At 49.1% G+C, this 23675-nt stretch overlaps 1 protein-coding gene and 1 long non-coding RNA gene across 3 annotated transcripts in view; one reads left to right on the top strand and one right to left on the bottom strand.

Annotated features, from left to right (window-relative positions):
• The window catches only part of ADARB2 (adenosine deaminase RNA specific B2 (inactive)), a 335917-nt gene extending 322224 nt beyond the window's left edge, over positions 1-13693 (bottom strand). Inside the window, exon 1 of one of the 2 annotated variants that reach the window (XM_077897347.1) lies at positions 13078-13693. In XM_077897347.1, the coding sequence (XP_077753473.1) occupies positions 13078-13177 (100 nt within the window). In that variant the 5' untranslated portion in view covers positions 13178-13693. The remainder of the gene's footprint in view (positions 1-13077) is intronic. The other variant, XM_077897346.1, reaches the window with a different exon arrangement.
• Positions 13694-17915: 4222 nt separating this feature from the next.
• Positions 17916-22819, top strand: LOC144313929 (uncharacterized). Its single transcript, XR_013379579.1, has 3 exons — positions 17916-20520; positions 20940-21134; positions 21924-22819. It is a non-coding gene; the product is annotated as an uncharacterized LOC144313929 (long non-coding RNA).
• Positions 22820-23675: the final 856 nt, after the last annotated feature.

Genomic DNA, 23675 nt, shown 5'->3' with positions numbered 1-23675 from the left:
GAAGTAGCTGCTTATCTTTTTGGGTCCCACTTCCCTCATCCAACACGAAGCTGATGTTGAGTCGATGGTATCCTAGGATCCTGGTAAGAAAGGTACAGCGCGGATCCTACTCCACTTGGAAGAAGAGTGGTCAGTCGGGGCTGAAAATGATCCTCCCCCATTCACTCCCCTTACAATCATGCTAGTTCACTATCAGAGGGGAGGAGACGAGGAAACAAGGCAGGATAAGGTCAAATTCACTGAGCTTTGTTTCCCTACGTCAGCTGACAACACTCATGGCAAATCCTGGAGAAAAACAGTCTGGATGCTATTTAATCAAATCTCTTTTAGCCCAACTATACGAGTGTAGATCATCCACTGGAGATATCATGGTTCACATGCTGGAGATATGACGGTCATGACACGGAACCCATGGATTCTCTGGCCCGCACAGAGGCAGACGTGGTGTTTCTGGAGAGGGGGCTCTGAAAACCCATAGAACCCTTAGTTTTCAGAAAATATCTCTGAAAGTGAATAGAATTGTGCTTTTCTGTCTGTTATGGGCTGGATTATGTGCCTGAAATCCATGTGATAGACTCCTAACCCCGAGGATCTCAGAATGAGCCTGCATCTGGGGACGGGGTCTTTAGAGAGGTGACTAAGGTAAGATGTGGTCACTAGGATGGACCCTGATCCAGGTTGACTGGGGTCCTCATAGGAAGAGGAGATGAGGACACAGACATGTGCAGAGGGATGACCGTGTGGGGACACGGGGAGGGGACGGCATCCGCACACCCAGGGCGGAGGCCTCGGGGACACCTGCCCCGCCCGCCCGGACCGTGGGCTCCAGCCTCCAGGACGTGAGGCAGTGAACTTTGTTGAAGCTGCTCCATCCGTGGTGCTTCATTACAGCAGCTCTAGCGCACTCATACGCTGGGATTTACATGTTTTTGTATAGTTATTTTGACTAATGAGTACCCTTCCTATTCTAAAGTTTCTTTAAAAAAAAGATTTTATTTATTTTATTTATTTATTTGAGAAAGGGAGAAAGCACAAGCAGGAAGAGGGGCAGAGAGAACAAGAGGAGCAGACTCCCTGCTGAGCGGGGAGCCCAACTCGGGCCTTGGTCCCAGGACCCTGAGACCATGACCTGAGCTGAAGGCAGACGCTTCACCCCACTGAAACCCTCAGGATCTACAGCTCTTCCTATTCTAAATTTTATCTTAGAACTTTATTTATAGGTCACCTAAATATGACACTGTGTGAGTACATATATACGTACACACACATGCATGTAAGTGTTGGTGATGTCTCTGCATTCCTGTGTGAAACTTAAATATTTTTGGATGGAGAGGATTTTGATACTAGTGATAAGAACCTCAATATAAGCAGTAACATTTTAGAGTGGAAAGAAACGAGTCAAGGCTATTTAGGGAAACAGATCAGCTCGGCCTAAACACTCAAAGAAGAAAAGTCCAAAGGAGTCAAGGGCAGCTGGACTTACGGATTTCCTTAACCACCTGGATTAAGGATCAGACGGTTTCCTGGTGGAGAAGTGTGGATGCTAATGTCAGCTTTCTGCTGGCTTCAATTTTATCAATTCCCACTCTTATTGTTGCCCTGATGTTTGAGTTTGGAAATGTTCCCAAGTCTCATGATAGATAAACATCTAGACCTAATGACTGCAGCCAGCATCTCTGCCGCCGACGTCAGCAGACAAGTAAGTAGGACGCACGGATGACTTTTCTCTTCCAGGGCTCCAGCGTGGGCATGGGTTCCGCACACATCCTGCTTCGTGAACAAGGTTGAGACAGGAACAGAGACAGAGGGACAGAGATAACTCCAGAGGTCTCTAATAGGTGAGAGTCAAGAAAGACCAAGAATCAAGCCATCTGCACAGAGGCGAGCGGGGGACAGATTCAGGGGCCCTCTCTTCTTCAGGACATGGTCTGTGTCCACAGTATTGAGTGGACACGGCAGTGGGAACAGCTTCTAGGACTATTCAGATGAGATCTATGTCCTACTTTGCAAGACCTCCAGGCAAAGACCTGCCATCCTTGTCACAAAGAGAGCCAAGCTGCATCATGAGTTAGATGCCATGTTTGCTTTGTTTCTTAGCCTTGGTGCTGGACTTTTGCATTACACAGACACACACAATGTGTGCCCTTAGCAAGGAGGACAGAGCTGGACTTTTGTGAGCCAAGTAGCAAGATGGTGGCTGAGTTCTTGAGCAGTGCCTGCACCTCTATAGGAGGAGCTTGGCACCAGTTACAGGTTTGGGAGAGTCAGGGACAGACATGCACCCTCGAGGCAGGAGGTGTGGCCTGGTGTGCAAGCTAGAGGCACAGGAGAGAGGCTGCTGAAGAGTCAGGGCCACGGGACACCCCGCTCTGGGAGCCTGCTCCCCGAGAAGCATCTTTGGAGTTTGTATGGGCCTCAGGGTTTCATGTCACCCCATCCACACAAATAACCCACAAACAACCAATCATCGGTGTAGCTGGGTTGACAAACGATACAGATGTGCCTCCAGCTCTCTGGAAGGGGGTTTTGTAAGCTATTTCTTCCGTGTGGACTACAAAGACGCCAGAGCCAAGTGAGATGTGCTTCCTGACTCTTTTAGGACATCTTCACAGCTTTTGTTACCGCTTAATCCCTGCCATTTACCATGGTGGCCGACATATAAAGGTGTCCCATAAATGTTTGCTGCGCGAATAAATTCAGATTTACATAGCAACAACTTCAAGGTAAGTCAGACAGCAGCCTTTACAAAGTTGCAATCTAAATCTAATAATTGATTCTACGGCAACCGTTTATTGATGGTGTACAATGAGATAGCCACTGTCCTGATTTATGGGAACACAGCTCATCGAGGCCCCCACGCCCAAAGTCACTACACACACAGAACGATGCCTGCCACTCACACCAGCAGGTAATTCCACGTCATCCTCCCGGGGATGGCTTTGGAGCATTACCCCACCTGCTGTCGCCCATGGTTTGTTCCTTTATGTAAACTGGTACAGCTCATACGGTCTGTATACAATCCCCTTAGAAAATGTTCCTTCCTACTATCCTGTCTTGATTATTTCTCTAAGCAATTCTTATTTCAAAAACAAAAATCCATTTTCTCAGTGGGTTTTAATTGAGTAGCTATTACGTTTTGACATTGTGTGGAAATAAAACCCTTCAAACCTGGAGGGGTTTATATTTTAATGAGTTACTTTTCACACAGGAGTTTCACTTGATGTAATACAAGAAATATAATAGGAATCCAACAATTTTGTAAAGAATACAATAATATTTTGCATTGAAAAAAAATTTCCCATAGAACCTAATAGTGCGTTAGGGTCTTGATGGTGTATTTTTATTCTGTGCTTTTATTCTATTTTTATTCTGTATTTTTTATTTCATGTTGGTATGTGTGTATCCCCAAATACAACATAATCCCAGAGACGAGGACCATGCCAACTGATTTTTTGGTGTGTGTTTTTAGTTCGTAGCTCTTTGCCCATAATGAAGACATGGTCCTTCCATCAGATACAGCCGTTGTCTAAATAGACATAAAATGTTGAGGGCAAACCTGCAAGCAGAGCACTTTTATGTGAAGGGCCCTTTCTGTTTCAGAAGGTACAGAAGAGAAAATGTAGGAAGGTACGCTCTGATGGGAGCAGAGGAAGGAAGGGAAAGAGGTTATTGTCCCTCCGTCTTCCTGTCTCTGTCATTCTCTGGTCATTGAGATCTTGTCCAACCACGTGGTTTATGTTTCCCTCTTGTTTTGTGATGTGAGACAATATTTTGGAACTTTACAATGAACGAGCGTTGACCTCAGGACCAGAAAGCATGGTCGTCAACCAACGGCATTTTTTTACGCTCTCTCTCAAGGAGTCTGTGCTCTCAGAAGTTTACTCAGGATTTTTGTTTTCTGTACACGATTTTATAAATGCCCGTCTAAAAAATGTGCGTATATATTATATTTGCTGTTTCAGAGTCAGATAATCTTTTAATATTTCGATATCTATCCCTCGTTTTGACAAATGCTTATGTGTGTAGTGGACCCGTGAGTAACATCGGGGTACAGGGGCCAACCCCTGTGTGGCTGAAAATCCGCGTATGACATCTGAACCCCCCCCCCCAATCTAACTACTAAGGCCTGCTGTTGACAGGAAGCCTTATTGATAACGTAACGCAGCGTGTACGTTGTATGTATTGAATACTATATTTGCGCAATAAAGCAAGCTAAACAAAAGAAAACGTCGTTAGGAAAATTGTAAGGAAGAGAAAATAAACTTACAGGACCGCCCTGTATTTATGGGAAAAAAAACCTGTGCATGGGTGGGCCCTTGGGGTTCAAACCCGCATTGTTCGAGGGTCAGCTGTGTTTTAAATCCAGTCTCAGCCATCTCTACATATGGCTTCCATGTATGAGGAATCTACCAAAAACACACAAGTGCAATTTTTTAAATGACTTGAGTTCTATCCATTATCTACACACAAAAGCCCAAATCATAATTTAACTTCCCTTACAAATTGGACGAAAAAATTCAGGTGATTACATAAAATTATATGAACCCTCAAATTTGTTAGATCTAAAATAAGGATCATCCTAAATGCTTGGTAAGTGAACATTTCCCTGAGTTTCAATCAGAACCCAACAGACGCCCGTCTGCAGATGCTGACGGAGCACGGATGTGAGGACCGAGCACACGTTTAGCACACGGCAAGGCCACCTGCCCAGGGCGCCGTGTCTGCCCCCAGTACTGTGTCTTTCATGGGCCGGCAAAGCAAGGGGACCCCCACTCTGCTGCCTTGGGTTTTTTTTTTACAAGCTGCTGATTATCCTAGGATTTTTCCTTGGGAGTATAGCAATGATTTCTAGTCCAAATTTATTTTTTTCTTTAGGAGGAAAATGAGCAGCATCGAGTCATTTGAATAAAAAAACAAAACAAAACATATCCTTGAACCATATGTTTGGAGTGAAAAAGTCACTTCCTGTTGTGATTCTGCTGGAATCTGGGTTGTCCCTTAAAAACTTTCGCCTCCAGTGTTAGTAGGGAGGCTGAGGCACACGTAAATGTACCTTTATGTCAGTGGTCGAATTTGGCCCTCTGTGTTTTTATCCACCCAAGGAACAGTAGAAGGGTTTTTTTTTTTTTTTTAAATATTCTTTCTCTGCACACCCAAATTTAGAGAAGTCTTCTTTTGTTTGAAGGATGCACATCAGACATGTCAGACCTCCTGAGCTCCTGCACGTTTGCTGCCTCGGCTCTCGGGCCCCACACGGTCCGGGTGAGAGAGAGAGAGACAGAGAGAGAGCGAGTTTCCTTTAAGGACACGATGCTTTCACAGCCCCGAGCCTAACGCAAGTGGAGCATCTGTTACCGCCAGGGTTGAGTGAACCCAGCCAGACTTGGGGTGCAGAGGAGGTCAGAATCTATTTTGCTGACGTTTCTGTCATGTTTATTAAATTGCACTTTTCCAAAAGCAATTAAACTTTTAGGAAATACTGCATTAATTTTAACGAGAGGGAATCTGGGTACTTCCGACGGACTCAGACTGATAAAATCTGTTTTTTAATCAATTGCTGGGGTCCCAGGCATATGCTCTGAGCTGGTTTATTATGATTCCCGGGTCCTACCTCTCAGGAACAGTAGCTCCCCCACTTTTTATTGTTTTTAAGCCCAAAAGGGGGCTCCGCTCGGGTTTGCATTTTCAACGAGTCACAGGTCCGGTTTCAGAGAGCCGGGTCCCCTCCACCCTGTTTTAAGGCCACATCTAGAAAGACGTATTTGAGACACGGTGTCAGACACTGCAAAACGACGAGGCCGTCTTCTATCTCTCGGCTGTGGGAAACAAGAGTCAGGGGTTTCATCCGAAACAAATGGAGCAGCAAAGATTAATTAAATCTATAAAATTCTCCTAAGCACATCCTGGTCAAGGTATTTAAAAGAACACTTCCTATTATGTGCAAATCACCTAGAAGTATGGGGCTATCATCACTCAGGTGTAAGATTCACTTCTGTATAGTAGAGACTCCAGAAAAAAGTGTTTACTAATAAATTCTGAGTAATCTCTGTTTCATTTTTTTTTTGACCAAATGGTGAAGCAACAGCACCAGATAGAAACCTCAATCTCTTTCATAAATAAGTGCTCCGTGGGCGCTGTGACAAACACGCTCAGTGGGATGAATGCAAGCAGACTCCGGCTAAGTGAGCAGGTGCTTACCCTAGAAATAATAACTGTCCTGTCCACCTTTTGTCTACACTGCTGGACTTCGCTCCCTAATCCCTCAGCGATTTTGATCCTCCTGGGAGTGGAGACAGAGCTGTGCCTTTCGGCTGGAGGCCAGCTCCTGGGAATCGTCACGTTGGAGCGGGATTAGCGGCTGCACACGCGGCCACTCGGGCTGTCCTTGCACTGGATGCTTGGCCGAGCCACCTTCGCTCCTGCATTTCAAGTGGACACAGCACAGGAGGAGCGTTCACCGCCTCACCTCTTAGAGAGTCAAGAGAGACCATCTTAGAATCTGGGAGCCAACTGAGAGTTTATGTCATAGGTCCCTTCCATCCTAAACATAAACGCTACTTTTCTTTACCTAAATGGCCCCTTTCCCGGATACTATTTCTTTTTTTTTCTTTTTTTTTTTTTTCTGGACACTATTTCTTAATCTTAAAGTCCCCTCCTCAGCATAAATATAAAATTGATGTTACCTGTTGGCTATTTTGTGAGATTTAAAAGGTAACGTTAACTATTGATGATTTTTATGATTTGAAACAGGTAATAGTAATTCTGTGTGTGTGTGTGTGTGCGCGTAATGCAAAGAGGACGTTCACTAGCCGCTCTCTTACAGAAACCAGATACTAATTGTATTCATTTCTCATCAATAAAATAATGAAATCAACTTGTTTTTTTGCTGCCCTTCATATGCAATATCTGTAAGTAGAATAAAAGATGAGTAAATGCCCACAGGGTATGGAGAAGACCCAGACATTCAGATTAAGGTTTTTCCCCCCCAAAAAAATTTATCACTCTTCAGAAAACAAAAACAAAAACAACACCTTCTGTCTTTGCAAGGGATCAGGCTTACTTTTGGGAAAATTATAGATCTCTTAAGGAGCAAATCTATCCATTTGTAGGTTGTGATAGTTTGATGTGGTTCCTGGGAAGCTCACCCACTCCTCACTGTGCAGTGGGGACGGGGGCTGTAAGAGCTGTGTGCGCCAGGGCCTTCCCGAGACGGAGCCGGTCAAAAACCAGGCGCAATGGCCTCTGCACCCCTCTCTTTAGAAATAAAATAAACAGATCAATGTGAGTTTAATGACGGAGGGAGCATGTGTTAGGCCCATGCAGGGGCAGGAGTCTCTCACAAATTTCTAGACGTGCCTTCCTTCCCGTTTCCTAAAGCCTCACGGAGCGTATCAGATTTACACGTGGTCAGGAATTGAACAAATGCTCTCCTCTTTCTGAAAGTAACGTCCCTTTATTGGATAGTGGTGCGTTCTTAAGTGAATCGCAGTATATTAACGGCTAGGAGGAAACAATTCTCTTTGCCTAGCGGACGATTTAACGGCATATACTTCTGTATTTCAGTGGGAGGAAAAACATTTTAATTGAAGAGATGGGGTTAATTCAGGTTCACTCTATTTACAGATACTTAACAATGTGAATTCAGACGGGGCACTGCTGGGCTGTTTTTCCGCGTAATTCAGAGCTGCATGGTTAGCGCTATCACTCAATAGTTGAAATATTTTGTGAAGGACATCGTGCTTTTCATATTTCGCTTGGCCTTCGCCTTTTTTTTTTTTTTAAAGTTTAGAAATGGCTCTAAGAAGTGCTTCTAAAATCTTGCTTTTACTACGTGGAAATCTATCCTTTTAGAAATCTTCTTTGCTGGTAATTAAGAGCCCAATTAGTCAATGCAGCATCTATTTAGAAACAACATATTTAAATGACGAAGAGCAGAGTAGTATAATTATTTTTGTTCTTACGAATTGCTTAGAATTGCTCATGTCACGAAAACACCAACATTCATTCTCCAGCATTTTGGAAAAAGAGGCAGGCAGACATAGAGAATGCTCAAAGGTTTCAACTGTCTGCACTGTGCATGCAGGCGCACACAGGCACAACCACAAGCACATATGTGGTTTTTAAATTGGACACCGAATGCTTTCGGAGCCTGAGTTATCTTTCCATGCCTCCAACAAGAAAAATACAATTTCCTCATTCTGTATTTCCTTACATAATGCTCTTCTGGGACAGCGCTTCGGCAATCGCTGGATCACCCCTATTTAGATACGGATACACGAATGTCACATTTTCATTCTAAATTCAAGTTCACTCATCATATCTAATGCCCTCGAAGCAATCTCAAATTACTGCTTGTGACACGGGTCACCAGAAACCAGAGGTACTAACACAAATTTTAAAGAGAGAAAGGGGAGGGGGGCAGGAAGCCCGACACAATTAGATGATGGCGAACGGTTTAATCAATTTAGTTTTATCACGACATCCAGTTGTTCCTCGGGAGCTGTCAGCAGCGGGCGGGCGGGCTCACGGGGACGCGTGGCGGTGGCACTGCGCCGCGTCCCCACGGCCGGGGTGAGGCTCGCTCCCGGCACCTGGGCGCCCGCCGGGGAGGAAGAGCCCCACAGCCTGCCCACCTCATCCTTGACACACTCTTTCTATTTCATTAATTTTTCATGGAATCCCGTTTCACCACAAGCCTGCGTCTGTCGTCCATCTGCTGCACTTATTCTGCTCCTTTTGCCAACTTTTTATCCGCATTTCACAACACGCGGCAAGCAGCCCGCGCTCCTGCTCCAGCCGGGATCCCTCGCCTGACCTCTACAGAGCAACACCCTGTGTGGCCGTTTCCAAAATTCACCTCCGATCTCCTGAAACTCTCGATAACCCATCACCTTGCAACAATAGCTAGATCTCAACTGTTAGCTTATCTTGCTGCCGAATGCCTTAAAAAAAAAAAAAAAAAAAAAAAGAAAAGAAAAAGAAAAAGAAAGGTCATGTGCTGATGACCGAATCCAATTTGCCGACTTAACAAATGATTGTTTATAGAGCATTTCACAGAGTTTTCTCAAGTTCCTTCCCCTTCTGTGTCTGGTGACTGTGGCCCCGGCTCAGAACCCTGTCCTCCTGTCTACCTCTGGGAACCAGCGTCCTGATCCATCTCCAAATAGGTTTGCATCAAAAAAACAAAACAAAACAAAACAAAACAAAAAAACAATCTTTTAAAAAAATTTCCACAAACTTGAGTCACTTTGATACGTTGTAGGAGCTCACGGTCCAACACTCAAGATATTTTATTTACAAAATGCATTTCATGCTGGTGCAGAGCTTCCTGTAGGACAAGCACACCCACGGAAGAGAGAACTGCACGCAAACACAACAGAACGCAGCTACTACTTCAATGATTAAAAATGCGCCTGTGAAATCCCTTGGACACGTTGCCCGGAATGCAGCCGATGGTGGAGAGATTACCTGATCGAATCTGAAGTGATCTATCTTCATAGATCCTACCGTTTCCATCAGTCCCTGCCTCTTATTCCACCTGGCCGAGTGGGCACTAAATCCCAAATAACCTTAAACCTTTAACCTTCATTATTTTGGGCCACAAGACAGATCCTTGACAATATTCACGCATCCAAGTTCCTGTCTCGCACAAGAGACGCCGCCCTAAGCACCTAACGCACACTTGGTCGTGCACAATCACATCGTAGGATTCCACGCGGAGCCACCGGATAAAGGGCTGCCTCCCGGAACCCCCCAAGCAGCGAGCTCCGTGGGTACTTAGCAGATAAACAGACTCTACAAACTACTAAGCGCTGCCGGTATCTCCTGACACGGAGCTGATACGTCTCCCACGTGTGACCCGGCGTGTGAGCATCCTGTATCGTCACATGTGGAGAAATTACACGGCTTCCTCGTCCTTTACACTGCTGTTGTCTTTTTTTTTTTCCCTTTTTTTTCTTAGCTGCCTATTTTTCTCCTACTCGAAACTCAAATTTTGACACTGTTTCCCTGGTATAGAAAATGTAAATCATTCGTAAATAATTTTAAGATAAAGTCCCGACTGAAAAGTAACGGAGAGAGGAAGTGCAGAAATGCATCATCCTGGGTCCTGATGAGAGAGTGGGAACACATGGGTGGGTGCGTGGGTTTTTCCTCTGAGCATCTCCTTTAAAGTTTATCTGGGGAACAAATGCAGGTCCCCCCAAGTTAATACTTGGGACTAAGTTTTTTCAGTTTTCACATTTTTTCTGGATTCTTAAAGATATATCCTCTCCCCCGTGTGCTATCGGGACTATAAAATACTGAGCACAGGAAAATATTTTATTTCTGAGGCCCTGGATCACACCTAAGAGCAATGAGAGCCCTGGATCAATCCCACACTTAAACTGTAGCTACAGTTTTTTTTTTTATTTCAAAACCCATAGAGTATGTTGACAATAATAAGTGAAACAAAACAAAACAACAAGATCATATCAAAGCCGTGTTTGGAGTTTGCACACAGAATATGGACAGCTTTGCACAGCCCGGGAGCTAAAAGTTATGGTGGAGCCAAAAAAATCACCCTCGTTGATTAGAATAGGTGGAAAAATGCGTTCCGCTGGCAGATCGGGGCAACATTTATCCTAATTTACTTATTCCCGTATGAGAAGAGCCCCCGTTAGTGCCCACGGAGCCTTCTCCAAATTCCTTAACAACCATCCATACACACGTGGATTCTAAATCGTGACAAATAGAGTTTTCATAACTGGTTGGGCTTCAGAGCCGAAGCCATCCCATCCTATGGCTGTTGTCGAGACCCATGACCGTTAGAGCATGATTTAAATCCACCATTTTTCTTGGTACAAGAGAAAAACAAGGATCTGTAATAATTAGGAATTGCACATCCACTGACCTATTCCCAGCAAGTGCAAATCACGGTCTGACGTGCCCCACGGTCGCTATGCTTTCTTTTCATCGGCTCACTCACATTTATATTACTAACTTTTCCCTAAGAAGTATTTAGCAGTTCGACTTGACTCTCCGACCCAGGTAGCAGGTGCGCAGGAGGCTTCACCCCCACCCGTGCATCTCTGAGGCATTGGAATTAGCACACGCGTGCCCGCGAGCCCTTCCCCTCCTCAGTTTTGGGGTGTGGAAATGAGGGGACTTGGTCTATTCCAAATAACCAAGGCATACAAACATCTCATCTAGAAATTTCACTCTGATTTGTTGTCAGTAAGTTTATAGCAAAGGAAGTCTTCGTTCAGATTCCTTATTTTTTTTTTTCCAAAATTGGATGTTTTCTAAGCCAGCACGACTGACATTTAAAGGTAAGAAAAATGAATTTGGAGAAAGGCACCAGCGTCCGTCAGCTTGCATTTTATTTCTGTGGAACGCTGTTTTATGGTGAAACAGGAGTCCATAGTCCAACATTTTAATATTCAAAATAGACTAAAGGGAAAATATTACTCAATATTCAACATAAAGGGAAAATATTACTAAATATTCAAAATAGACTAAAGGGAGGTCTTGGGAAACACGACCACTTACGATTTACAAGGCAGTGTTTCCTTTTCTCTTCTTTTAAAAGTTATATTCCTTATTAATTAAATTCTGTGCCTCCCCCCCCCCTTTATTGCCACTTTCAGCGGGCATTGTTTTGGAAGGCACCCACAGATCCGTGTCAGGATGAGGTTTTTCAGGTAACAGACTGAGCAGCAGCTCTGAGTTACACCAGAATCTCCGGGTCCCCCCGGTTGGGAGCCCTCTGGGGGGCACGGTGTCGGCCACCCCTGCTCCCTGCGGTCTTGACACAAAGCCGTCAGCGGGGACCTTGGACGTCGGCCCACGCCTCTCCAAACCGCCTCGCTCATTTCTGTTACTGGAAGGAGCCGGGGGTGTCTGAGAGCAGCGGGGAGAGCCATGTGTCAGAAACTTAGGGCAGGCCCTGCAAATACAGTGATCTCCAGGCAGGGCGAGCCACCGCCACCGTAGCCGACAATGCGCCCTGCCGCAGAAAACTGGAAAATCTGAGAGATTGGGTCCTGTCTGGTGTCTGCCCCACTGTTCTGCAAGGCTCTGTATTCACTCTGTTATTATTATTATTATTGTTTTATTAATCAGCACATCTCAAATAATAATAAGAGCCGAACTTTCTCCGGTGGACTCATCACGGGGAGCTGCTGATAACAAGTTCCTCTCCGGGAAAGAAAGCTAGCGGCGCCGGCAGCTTGGAGCTCGCCCCGTGGACTGCGTGCAGGCTCCGATGGCATTTCAGGGCATTTCCCCTGGGCTCCCCGCGGGAAGCCCCGGGCTGCTGATGGAACGCACTAAGTTTGGGGCAGCGGTCCCCGGAATATCGGGGACGGGCACGGACGCGACAGGGAGTCAGCGGCAACCTGTCACCCGGCTGCTTTTCCTCCCTTTCTGCTTTGCAGGGCTTTGCCGCCAACGAGCCGCGGTCCCTATGTCTCTTTCCAGATTTTAATTTCTGCTCATCCTCTCCCCCCCCCCCCCCCCGGGACCAGCCCGTGCTTCCCGCGGGTCCTGGTGTTTATGGAACAACGGGTACCAACCAGACTAAGTAGGAACTGTGGGCCAGTTTGGAAACGTGACGGCCGGGGCTGTGCCCACTCCTTCCTCCGAGACAATTTGGATGGAGGCGCTGGCACCGGGTCCTGTCCCTGTTTCTGGGGCTGCTGGCTTAAGTGAGTGTTTCCTTTGGCACCGCGTGCTAATGTCGCCTCGGAGAGGGTCAGAGGCAGAGCTGGACTGCGGAGCGCGAGCCAGGGAGGGGACCAGGGAGGGGACCGTGCTGCACTCCAGGGCACGGCTGCCCCATCCTTGGTCCCTGCCCTGCTTCCCGGCCGCTCGCAGCCCGGCTGGGCTGAGCCCGCGGCTGTCTGTCCGCTGCGCGCCGTCCCCTCTGAGCTCGCAGAAGCCCCCGGCCCTTTACAAAGGGATCGGGACTCCAGCGCGCTCTGCTTCGAACGGACACCCCCCAGCACCCGCACCGAAGCTGCTGAAGGGGGGGCACGACCCGAGCAAGGCGGAGAAGAGTGCAGTTAGTGGAGGCAGCACAGAAAGCCAGGTCCTTACCTTTCCTCTTCGACCGCCGCCGCCGCCGCCTCTTAGACTTGCATCTGAGTTGGCCGCTCAGCCCTCCGGACCCTCTGCTGGTCCCCAGGACGGATGCCATGGCTGGGGCTCCGCACGAGCGTGGGAGGGGATCCTGCCTCCCAGCAGCTCACCTTTCCTGCTCCTGCACCGCCGCCGCTCCCCGCTTCTGCAAACCAGGCGGCGGGGCTCACTTTTTAGGACGGAGCCCTCCTCGCTCGCTCCCGCCTCCTTCCCCCTAATTGTTCTCTGTCACCGGCTGGGGCTGGGCTGAGAGCCCACCGCCTGCCAGCAGCTCCGCGCTCCGCGGCAGGACGACAGGACGCGCTGGGAAGGAAAGGTGCGCCGGGCGCCGTGGGCGCTCCCTCCCCGGCTCTCCTCCTCTTCCGGGCGGCCTCTCTTGATCTGGGCTCCAGACGCAGGGCTTCTACTTTGGCACCTCTGCTAGTTGTTTGGCACCAGCCACTTTGAAGCCAATCACGCAGGGAGCTTGTCTATTTGCTGCTGCAAAGTCTAATTAGGTCCAATCACAACTGTCTTCTGGCTCTGACATCAGCACCACCAGCCCTTTGCATCCTCTGTCAGCTTGCAAACTCAGCTCCCATTTGGACGGATGGAGCTGCCCAGGACCCGGTTGAAAGGGAAGGAGACTGCTCGGGAGGGAGGGAACAACACGCAGAGCCAGCTCATCGGGGAGCAGCCCGAGGGGGCCGCTTGCAGGAGGGCTCAGCCCCGGGGCTGCAGGCTCCCGGCCTCAGACCGCAGGACAGCGCCCGACCCCGCACACCCGGCAAGATGCAGCGGCTCTCTCTCCAGCCCAACAGTTTTTAACTAGTTAATTCATTATAATGCTCCTTGTGCCAGGGGGGAAATATCTCTCCAAGAAATGCTGGAGACCTCACCTCCCCCGGAGGAGGGGACTAAGATTTGCAATTCCCCCGGAAGACAGCCTCTTAGGGGTATTCGGGTTTTTTTTTCTTTTCTTTTCTTTTTTCTTTTTTTTTTTTTTTTTCCAGAGAAGGCACGTTTGTCTGTTTGCTTGTTTGTTTTGTTTTGCTTTCCCCTTCCTACCCCTTGGCTGTTCCCTTTGCAAAAGGCAGAAATTGCATAAAGACAGAGGTGTTGGGATCGGAGTCTGGTTTTTAAGGAGAGGGATTTTAATGGGTTGCTTTATGGAGGTAACAATGAAATGCACAGAGAAAGGGCTTTCATCTGATGGGTTTAACGCCAAATAAAACATTCAGATGAAAGAAAAGTCATATTTAACCAGGAGGTGGATTGCAAATTGAAATAGTTTTCAACAATATTTTTTTCAGGGCTATCCTATTGTTTCAAGACTGTACTTATGGAACACTAAAAATCTAACACGAGCTATAAGAAGAAAAATAATCGAGGCATCATTACTGCCTTTTTGCCTTCAGGTCCAATAAGCTATTAATTGTAATAGTAATGATTTGGGAAAAAAAAAATCCACCCGCGGAGTTGTTAGCCAGCGTTATTGTCGTATGTTGATGTGGAGATGGCACACAAGTATCTGTATGCTATTGACTACCTTATCCCTACTGTTTCCAAGCTCTTGACGGACCTAGAAATGTCTTGATGATTTTCTTCTATAAGAAAAAAATAACCCCTTAGGGAATGTGGGAAATAATCAGGAGGTTCACGTGTGTTACGTGCTGAGCTGAGGAGTCAGAACTCATTTTTCACTGGTGAGAGAGAGAACAGGACGTGCGATTTCAAGTCTTTGGTCCCCTGCTCTGACTTTGGGTGAGTACACAGTGCCTCAGTTTCCCCACCTGCGAAAGGGGCGTCACAGCGGCATCCGCCGCGTGGCTTCACCCGCACGTTAATTACTCGGTACGTGTCATTGTTCGGTGCGTGAATCCGGGAAATGCGTTGGGGAGACTGAGCGCGTGTCACAGGTGGGCCTCAGAGAGAAGGCGCCTTCCCCGTCTGGCCCATTTCAGGCTGCTATGGAGACGCACGTGCTGCCTTCCTCCAGCAGCGCAGCTAAGGAAAGCCGCCCGCAACTGGTCTCAGATGCTGGACGAGGGCATGACGCGCCCACCTACTGTCTGTGGGACAAGAGATAGTTGAGAGCAGGCACTGCACGCGGAGACGCAGGGGTGGGACGCTCGGGCTCCTGGCTCCCTGCACCTCCTCCACGCTCACACGAGGTTGCCCCACTTAGAACTGGTTCCCGAGCCCAGAAACCCAGGGAGGGCACTTTAGGGGAGCCCTGCAAACAGATGCACAGTCACCCTCAAGGCTGCTTGCACCCAGTGCCGGCCTGGTTCACACCCCCAGCCTTGTAGGAGGCATAGATGCTGCGCCCGAGACACGCGGGTGCATTGACTCCTACTGTTTTGAAGCGTGGGTTCGAAAAGCAGAGAATACAGCTGCTTGTGCTTACGTGTTGCTTCCGACTTCGGGGGTGTGTGTGGGGGGTGTGGGGCACAGAACCAAAATCAAAACAAAAACTTGGATTTTAACCCTTCGTGTGGATCCAGATTTAAACGTTGGTCAAGATAAAAAATCTTGGCCAATCTTGGCCTTTCCTGAGGTTCCCGTTTATTTCCTTATTTATTTTGGTGTAGTTTCCGCAAACACGGCTTTAGCCTAGAAATGTCCTACTTTCCGTATTTATTTTGCACACAATAATGCACAGCGCATGAGCCCCAGAAAAGAAAAAAAAAAGTCTGTCCCTCGTAGGAGGGCGGGCTTCGAAAAGGTTCGTGATTACTAATATTTTTAACTCAAGGGTGGCGTCAAGTGAGCGATGTCCACAACCTGCCATCCTTTGCTCTGCCTTTTGTCTGTTTCCCAGGAGGCTTCGGCAGCCTAAAGGGACAAGCAGAAGTTGGAAGAGGAGCAGGAGCCAACGTCACCCTATGCCCATCAGGAGCCGTCACTGATGCATGGCTTTGCCTGTCTGAGCCGCTCCCTGCCCTTCCACAGAACGAAGACCCAGGCAGGAGGCTCCCAGGGCAGACGGGGCTGCAGGCCGGGGGCCGGCCATGGGATGGTAGTAGGGGCTCCGCAGGCCCAGCCTCCCCGTCTGTGCCGGGCAGGTGGCTCCCACAGCGGCTGGGCGGCCCCCCTGCCTTCCCTCCTCGCCCTTGCTGGGACTCTAGCTGCGCCGCTACCTCTTGTTTTGTCTGCCCCGTCTCCCCGTGTGCCTCTCCACCCACCAGACGAAGCACGAGGGGCGCGGCCTCTGTCACTCACTGTGGAGCACCCTGAGCCAGTGCAGAAGTGGCCCCGCGGGAGTCCTGATGGTGGCGGCCGTTTGCTCAAGATTGATGGCCTGCGGCGCTGCACCGACTTTGATGTTCCCGAAGACTCGACTCGGAGAGCGCGGACCTGAAGCTGAGTTCCTCCTACACGCAGGGAGGAGGGGGCTCAGAGAACACAGCAACTTGCCCAAAGTGGCGAGGCTCAGATGGCGGATTCACACCTGGGTCATCCGAGCTGGCCGGCCCGTGACCTTTACCGCATTGCTCTACCAGTTTTCATTCTAGATTCGGAGGCTGGTGCATTCTGGGGACTTGTACAAGCCGACTCTGAGATATGTGACACTCTGTCAAATAGTGACTCCGAGCTTCAGTGTTAACGTGTGTGTGATTTATAAATATGTAGGGTCACATAGAACCCCGAGATAACTCCTACCTGTACCTACGCCTGTACCTTTACCTCCGCACCTGGATGTCTCCATCACGATGGGCCTCTAGACCCACAGGTATCTGTGAACACCTGGATGTGGACATGTGCGTCTGTACGAGTGGGGAGCTGGTCATCGATGCTCACTGTGACGTCCACCATTCCTGGGCACACCTGCAGAGTCCTGCACACGTGTTTATCACTCTTGAGCCTTCCACGTTTACCCTCCTTTCTCAGAACGAGCCTCTGACATGGGCAGGAAAGACCGTATCATCCTTATCTTCCCCCCGGGGTTATGCAGGCTCTGAGTGTTGGCGCGTCCCTTGCATTACTAGACGGAGGAAGAGCCAAGTCTGGGTTAGGATGTTCCATCGTCTTCCAGCAACAACACAAATCAGAACTCTCAGGGGCTCACACCACTGGCCTGACCTTCTCTTTCTGCCAAAGAGGAGCCTGAGGGGTGCACGGGGATGGATGGTTCCAGGAATTGTACCTCCTGGCCAAAACGCAAGTCCCTTTATCGCCATCCCCGATGGAGTTTTCTTCCAGACTCCTTGGCCAACTTACAAGGACTTCACTTCCTGATTCATCAGTGTTCACCACACATTTCTAGTCAGTTAAAAGTATAGTTAACTCGGTTTCTTTTGGGCTCCCCCAACTGCTAAGAATACCACGGAAACTACTGTGACTTCTTTAGAATCCAAATTTTGGCCAGTACCCCATCCCCGGGGAGGCTATGCCCTCTAGGTGGAAAGCAGCAGAACAAAGCCCCCCCCCCCCCCCCCGGAGATATGTATGTCTGCTGACTCACAACGGTCTCACAGACGGCATGAAATCATTACTTTTCACAAACAGGGAAATAGCACAAGAGCGCCTTTTTTTTTACTCTTTCATCTTCGCCCATTGTTCTTAAATTTAAATAACTCACATCAAAGAACTTAGACATGAGACCTGAAAGTATCGGAAAATGATATATCAAGGCAACAGCTGCTACGACACAGGCATCCATATTCACATTCTGCCCGAGGGCGCAGAGGGAGCGCTGGGAGGCCCCCAGGTGCAGGACACAGTCCTGAATGTGGAGATGCTCTTTGTACGATGTTATTACTAGAATTATTTTCCCTTTGTTCTTTTTCTTTCTCCTAAGCATGTCTACGGTTCGAGAGAACACCAGATGCATTCTTATCAGTTTCCTGAATGAACGTGGTGTAGAGCAGGTTTCCGAGATCCCTTTCTCAGACGTCCATGGGATGCGCTTGCTGGTACACGCACGCGTGCACGCACGTACACACGCACGCACACGCATTCTTGGGTCAGATAATTCAGGAATGCAAAGTTTTCTTCATGGGTCAGCACCACAGGTTTTAACTCCAACGTACATTCGCCAGAGCGCATCTTTAGGCTAGAACTTACTGGAGTTCGTCTTAACGTTTAAAGGAGCACGACTTAGAAAATGCCGGTGAAAGGAGGACACTCTGGCCTGCCAACGTCCCTGACTGTGTTTGCTGCTGTCTTCCCGCCTTTGAACCAGTGACTCCCCAACAACCAGCAAAACCAATGCAAATCAAGATGGTCTTTGGGATAAGCAGGGCCCATGAGAAGACGGCCTGCCCCCGTGTCGACCCCGCACGTCTCGGGGCCCCATGGATCACGCAGCACAGGTGATGGAGCCATCCATCTCTTGGTAGAGCAAAGTGCGGCATTTTACTACCAAATATTTGTGTAGGGTACGAGAAACCATGACTGAAATACTCCTCCTCCACAACACTGTGGATAGATCCAGTTACCCGCACTTACACTTAAAAGGCCCTTGGTTGCCAGGTTTTGAAGTGTGAAACCCTAACATTTTATTCATAAAGAGCTACCATTATTTAAAACCTTTACTAATGCATACCCCATCCTAGACATACCCTTAAACCAATACAGTTCAAACACTTAACATATATATGCATTTATGTTCCAAATCTTCTCCTGGAACCCGTGGTTTTCAGAAGGAACAATGTCGCATCCCCAGAGTGCCATGTGACAGCACGAAGAAAGGAAGAGAAGGGAACACAGATGGAATTAATGGTTTGGGGTGTTAATCAGTGTAATAAATTGAAAGGCAGGATGAAAGCACGTCAGGAATACATTTCTGTCGTGAGAATGGGGTAGGCTGATGGATGGATTTATGTTTGTTCTCTACCCGGATGTTTAAAGTCTGAACACTTCGCTTCCTCCCACGGTTTCCTGGATGCTCCCATCATCTGAGCCGTGGGCTGTGCGGACGTGATGAAGCTCCAGCTGGTTGGTGTCCGCGTCTCTCCCCTTCGTCTGCCCGCAACAACCGGAATTGGGGGAATGGGGTGGTCCCAACTGGGATCTTCTACCATTTCACAGAGGTGATTTTTAAAAGCTTGTATGATAATTGCCAACTTTTGGACAAGGCAAAGAAGACAGAGCCAGGGAAATACTAGAAGGAATGTGGATGTGGGTTCCTCAGAGGGTTTGAAACTCAAATGGAAAGTGCACGCACCTGCCCCGACCTCTCTGAGAGGACCCTCGGCTCGGGGGCCTCCTCCCGCCTTGTCCCCCCGATCCTGCTCCTGAGCAGCAGACGGGCTCGCGGGCTGTGGGGGGTCCCTCAGAGCGGAAAGCGCTTAACACGATCCTGTCACTGAAGAGACATGGTCCTCGGGAAAGGTAACCAGACATATTAGCAAGGAACCTAATTTGGTTAGAAGAGGTTTATGCAAAGAGCATGTGACAGCGTCGCTGTACTCAGATGGCAGCTTGGCCGTCATCTGTCAACGCAAGACGCACCCCGGCTGGTTGAGTGTCTGAATTCCCAGAGTTGCCCCACTATTCTCATATTCACAGAGACTCTTGGCCTGGGGAGAGCGCTCCTCAGTGTTCCCAGGGCGGCCAGGAGGGCACTCCTCCCCACGCTCGCTAGGGTGGAAACGGCCGCGGCCACCGCGAGCTGGAGACGCGGACACAGAGGGCGGGTGAAGGTGTCCCATGGGGGGGGACAGACACATTGATGACAGCAAAGTGAAAGAGGTGAGCTCATGAGACCTTCTCCGCAGCGAGACCCCCTCTACCTCTGAGAACCCTGGCTCTCCCCACCGGCCTGCAACCCCACCAACGGGCACCCTGGTCTTCCCAGCGGAGGCTGCCCCCCAGGGGTCCACCCCCAGGCTTCCTCCTTCCTATTCTTATACTTGCAGCCCAAACCATGACTTTGGGGAATCCCACTTTGCGGGAAGTCCTCGGGGGGTCGGTGGCAATCCTGGGGGGTGTGAGCCTGCGGCCCGGGCTCCCTGGTGCACCAGGGGAAGCGCGTTTTCTCCAAAGCCTCGAAGCCAAGATGGGGAGGCAGGATTTGTGAACATTATTCGAACGCTGGGAAGCTTGTGCAGATGCGAGGATATAGATCATCTGCGGATGGTACTGCAGCCTGGATAGTCGGGGCCAGGGCTGACAGCTGCGTCCAGACCACGGCCAACAGAGCGACACCCATTGCCCACTTGGACCAGTGGCTGGCCTGGGTGAGTCACATGCACGGTGCGCGGCGGTGCAGGCCCCCATGACATCATGGCACTACCCTGACACGGCGCTGGTGGCCGGCCTCTCACACCAGCGTGGTGACCCTGGGTCTTCCTCTCCCCTGCAGGCCGGGCTGCCGAGCGCGAACCCAAGCAGAGCGGGGCCCGGGGCGGTGCCGACGCTGTGCCCAATCCTTAGCCTACGCCTCCCCGTGAGGAGCCTTCTTTGTACCTCAAGGTGTCATTGAAGGATACTTTGTGGAGAAGGGATGGGAGAGGCAACCACAGGCTTTGAAGAGGGAAGGATGCAGAAAGGAGCTAAGTCAGGAACATTCCAAGAGAAACGAGGGGGGCGGGGGAAGGATGTTACAGCCAAACAGGAACGAGCAAAGGCCCCGGACACACGGAGCAGAGGCCCGTTTGTGGGAGACAGGGTGCGGGGCAAGACGACAGGTGCTCTGAGCCACGCAGACCTGTGCTTTGCTGAGCATCTGCATGGACCAGGGCATATGGCAAGTTGTCCACGGGCCTCAGTTCCCTCATCTGCGGGACGGGGACACAGATGCTCAGACACACCTGTTTATGTAAGGCGTGGGCACCAGGGGCTTGCCCTAGGGGTCCTTCTGTGACCCGACTGTGTTCTCTGTCCCCACGCAGGGAACAGGATGTTATCCATGGCACTTACTTCCCCGCACGTCACTTGCATCTTATTATCACGGCAAATGGGAAGGCCACGTCTTGGGTGACGCCCTGATATGACCGCAGGCCTGCGTCGGGTCATGCTGGTCTACACTGCACTCCCAGCGATGGCCTCGGGTCCCCACCAGCCAGCCGCCATCCCGACGGAGGCAGGTGGGATTTTCTCAGGACCGTCGAAAGCGATCCATGTAAATTGCAGTTTGAGTGCAATCAATAGATATGACAAACAGCTAATGCTGGCGACTGGGGACATAATGCAGGTGTGACTGTGTAAACGCCGGCAGATAACAATGCAGGGAAAATTGCAGGGCAGGGCCGTATTGAATGAGTGCGGTGCAAAATGAGCCGCCGCGTTCGGGTCAGGAGTCCCTGCTGCGAGCGCGCCGGTGCTCCTGTCCCTGGTAATTGCTAGTGGCAGCGGAGCGCCGAGGCGCGGAGGGCAGGTGCTCAGCTGCATTTGTGCTGCGGTTCCGTGTGGCGCAGGCTGCTGATCCGTCCTGTCAGTGACCACCTCCCGGTGGACGAGACACCGTGGAAAATGCCGAGCCTCCTCGTCTGGAGTCAAGAGGCCTGTCATTAAAGCAATAATGAATTCTGGGGCTCTCCTGGAGGAGGACCGGAATGCACAATCACTTTGGGCTATCATTAAAATGTTTTCAATGTCTCCGGTATTCAAGAAACAGTTTGTGACAAATGAAGGGAAATATGCTAATATGCTGTTTCTGTTAAAAAAGGGGAAATTTGAGACGCAATTTGAAAAATTAGTCTTATGTCTATGACTGGCCCGTACAGTGGCGTCTTGCTAGGTCTGATAATCGGAATTTAATAATTTTGAAATGTGGGTTTTCATGACCTCTAACATTGTGAATATATTTCTATTTCCCTAAAACTGTGTTTTTTTTTTATTGTTGTTGTTGTTGCTTTGCTTTTGTTTTTGGACAGAGAAGTGGGGGCAGAGGGAGAGGGAGAGAATCCTAAGCAGACTCCCTGCTCAGCGTGGAGCCTGACACCGGGCTGGACCTCACGGATCTGAGATCGCAACCCTGAGATCACGACCTGAGCCGAAGTCAAAAGTCAGACGCTTCATCGACTGAGCCACCCAGGTGCCCCTAAAACCATTTGTTTGCTTTTTAAATCATAGCACAATATTACCAGGCGCTGTCATCGTCGGACTTTTACAAGGAACTCACAGTTTTATGACTGAAATGACCACTTATCTAAGGATTACTGTATTAATAATTAAATATATTGCTTTTTAGAGTCTTTAAAGCTTTAAGTATACTAGGAAAACAAATTCATCTGATGATTATGTCGCGCTACTAAAGAGCACTAAGGCACCAATGCGGTCGGCGAGGCCGGACCCTGGAGCCGGTCACCTTCTCAGGATGGATAACTGGACACCAAACGCGGGTTTCTCCCTCTGGAAGGTGGGTTTTCTGACCTCCAGGAGTGAGGCCAGGGGACCCCCAGCCGTCCCCTGGGGCCAGCGTGGGCACGTGGGCAGCTCCCCACCCTCAGGCTTGTGCTTCTTCAAGTGTGTCACATTCCAAACCCGCTTTCTGCCGCTGTCTTCGCTCTCACGTAACAACAGTTGTTAACAGTCTTGCATATTCTCACCTATTTCTCCAAACATTGATTTGCCCACATAATTAAGAAAAATATTTCAGGGAGGCACACAGTGTAATAATGTTCATTAACAAGCATTAGTTTTTTCAGGGTTTATAGGCCAAAGGAGTGTTTATTGGAACAAAGCAGAGTCTTGATGAAAACTGTTTTCTTTGGTAAACGATACCTTTAATTTTTATATTGTAATAAAAGACGTTTGGTAAAGATCTGCAGACCTCGGTCCCTATCTGTTATGGCTGTTGCGATGCTACGTGGATTATGTGACCTTTGTCTGAGAGGCATCAGTACCCTGTACACCTGTCGTGGGTCCGGCGAGCTCTCCTAGCCCCGAGGTGCCAGGGGTCAAGAGGCTGCTGTTACGGGCATGCCAGTCCCAGGTTTTGAGAGGTGGGTAGGCCTCAGAAGGCACTTTCTGGTTCATCCAGGCAAGTCAATCCAGGTAAAGCAACGACGAGAATGGAAGCTGGTGACGGGGAAAGGGCCACACAAGCTCACATGCCCAGCCTTAAAACCAGCCTGCCTCAGACACAAGTTTAAAAGGAAGCCATATTTATGATTTTAAGTAAATTTTGCTCCACCCTTTATTCTCCAAATAATTTACTCTTCCTCATCACATCAGCTCATGGATTTTATGAAAATGTAGAACCGAAAGGAACCTTAAGTGATCAACTAAAGCAATGAATATCCAAGGGTTTTCAAATCCAGAGTGCCTATGTTTGCATGAAGGAGCGTGCGGAGTGCCCGTGAGTCCACTGTAAACGGAGCCGGGTACGGGACACCCTGGGCTCCACCACCTCAGGTGCCCCATGCTCTGGGGACGCCTCCGGGGCACAGCCTTGCTCCATGTCCTCCAGGGGAGCAATACAAAAATGATTGACCTGCTCCCTTCATTTGCAGGTGGGGAAACTGAGTCCCTAGGTCCAGTAAGTGAATGACGGATGTCTCTCATTGTCTGCTCCTAACTTGGTCACCCAAGAAGCTGTACCTAATAGTCTTGTTTCTAAAAATAGCTACCTATTTTTCTATCATAATTACCTTGAGTTTTGTTTTTATGAAATTTTGCTTCAT

The sequence above is a fragment of the Canis aureus genome, chromosome 5 (genome assembly GCF_053574225.1).
Source record: "Canis aureus isolate CA01 chromosome 5, VMU_Caureus_v.1.0, whole genome shotgun sequence".
Lineage (NCBI taxonomy): Eukaryota > Metazoa > Chordata > Mammalia > Carnivora > Canidae > Canis > Canis aureus.
This window is presented reverse-complemented; position numbering and strand designations above follow the sequence as displayed.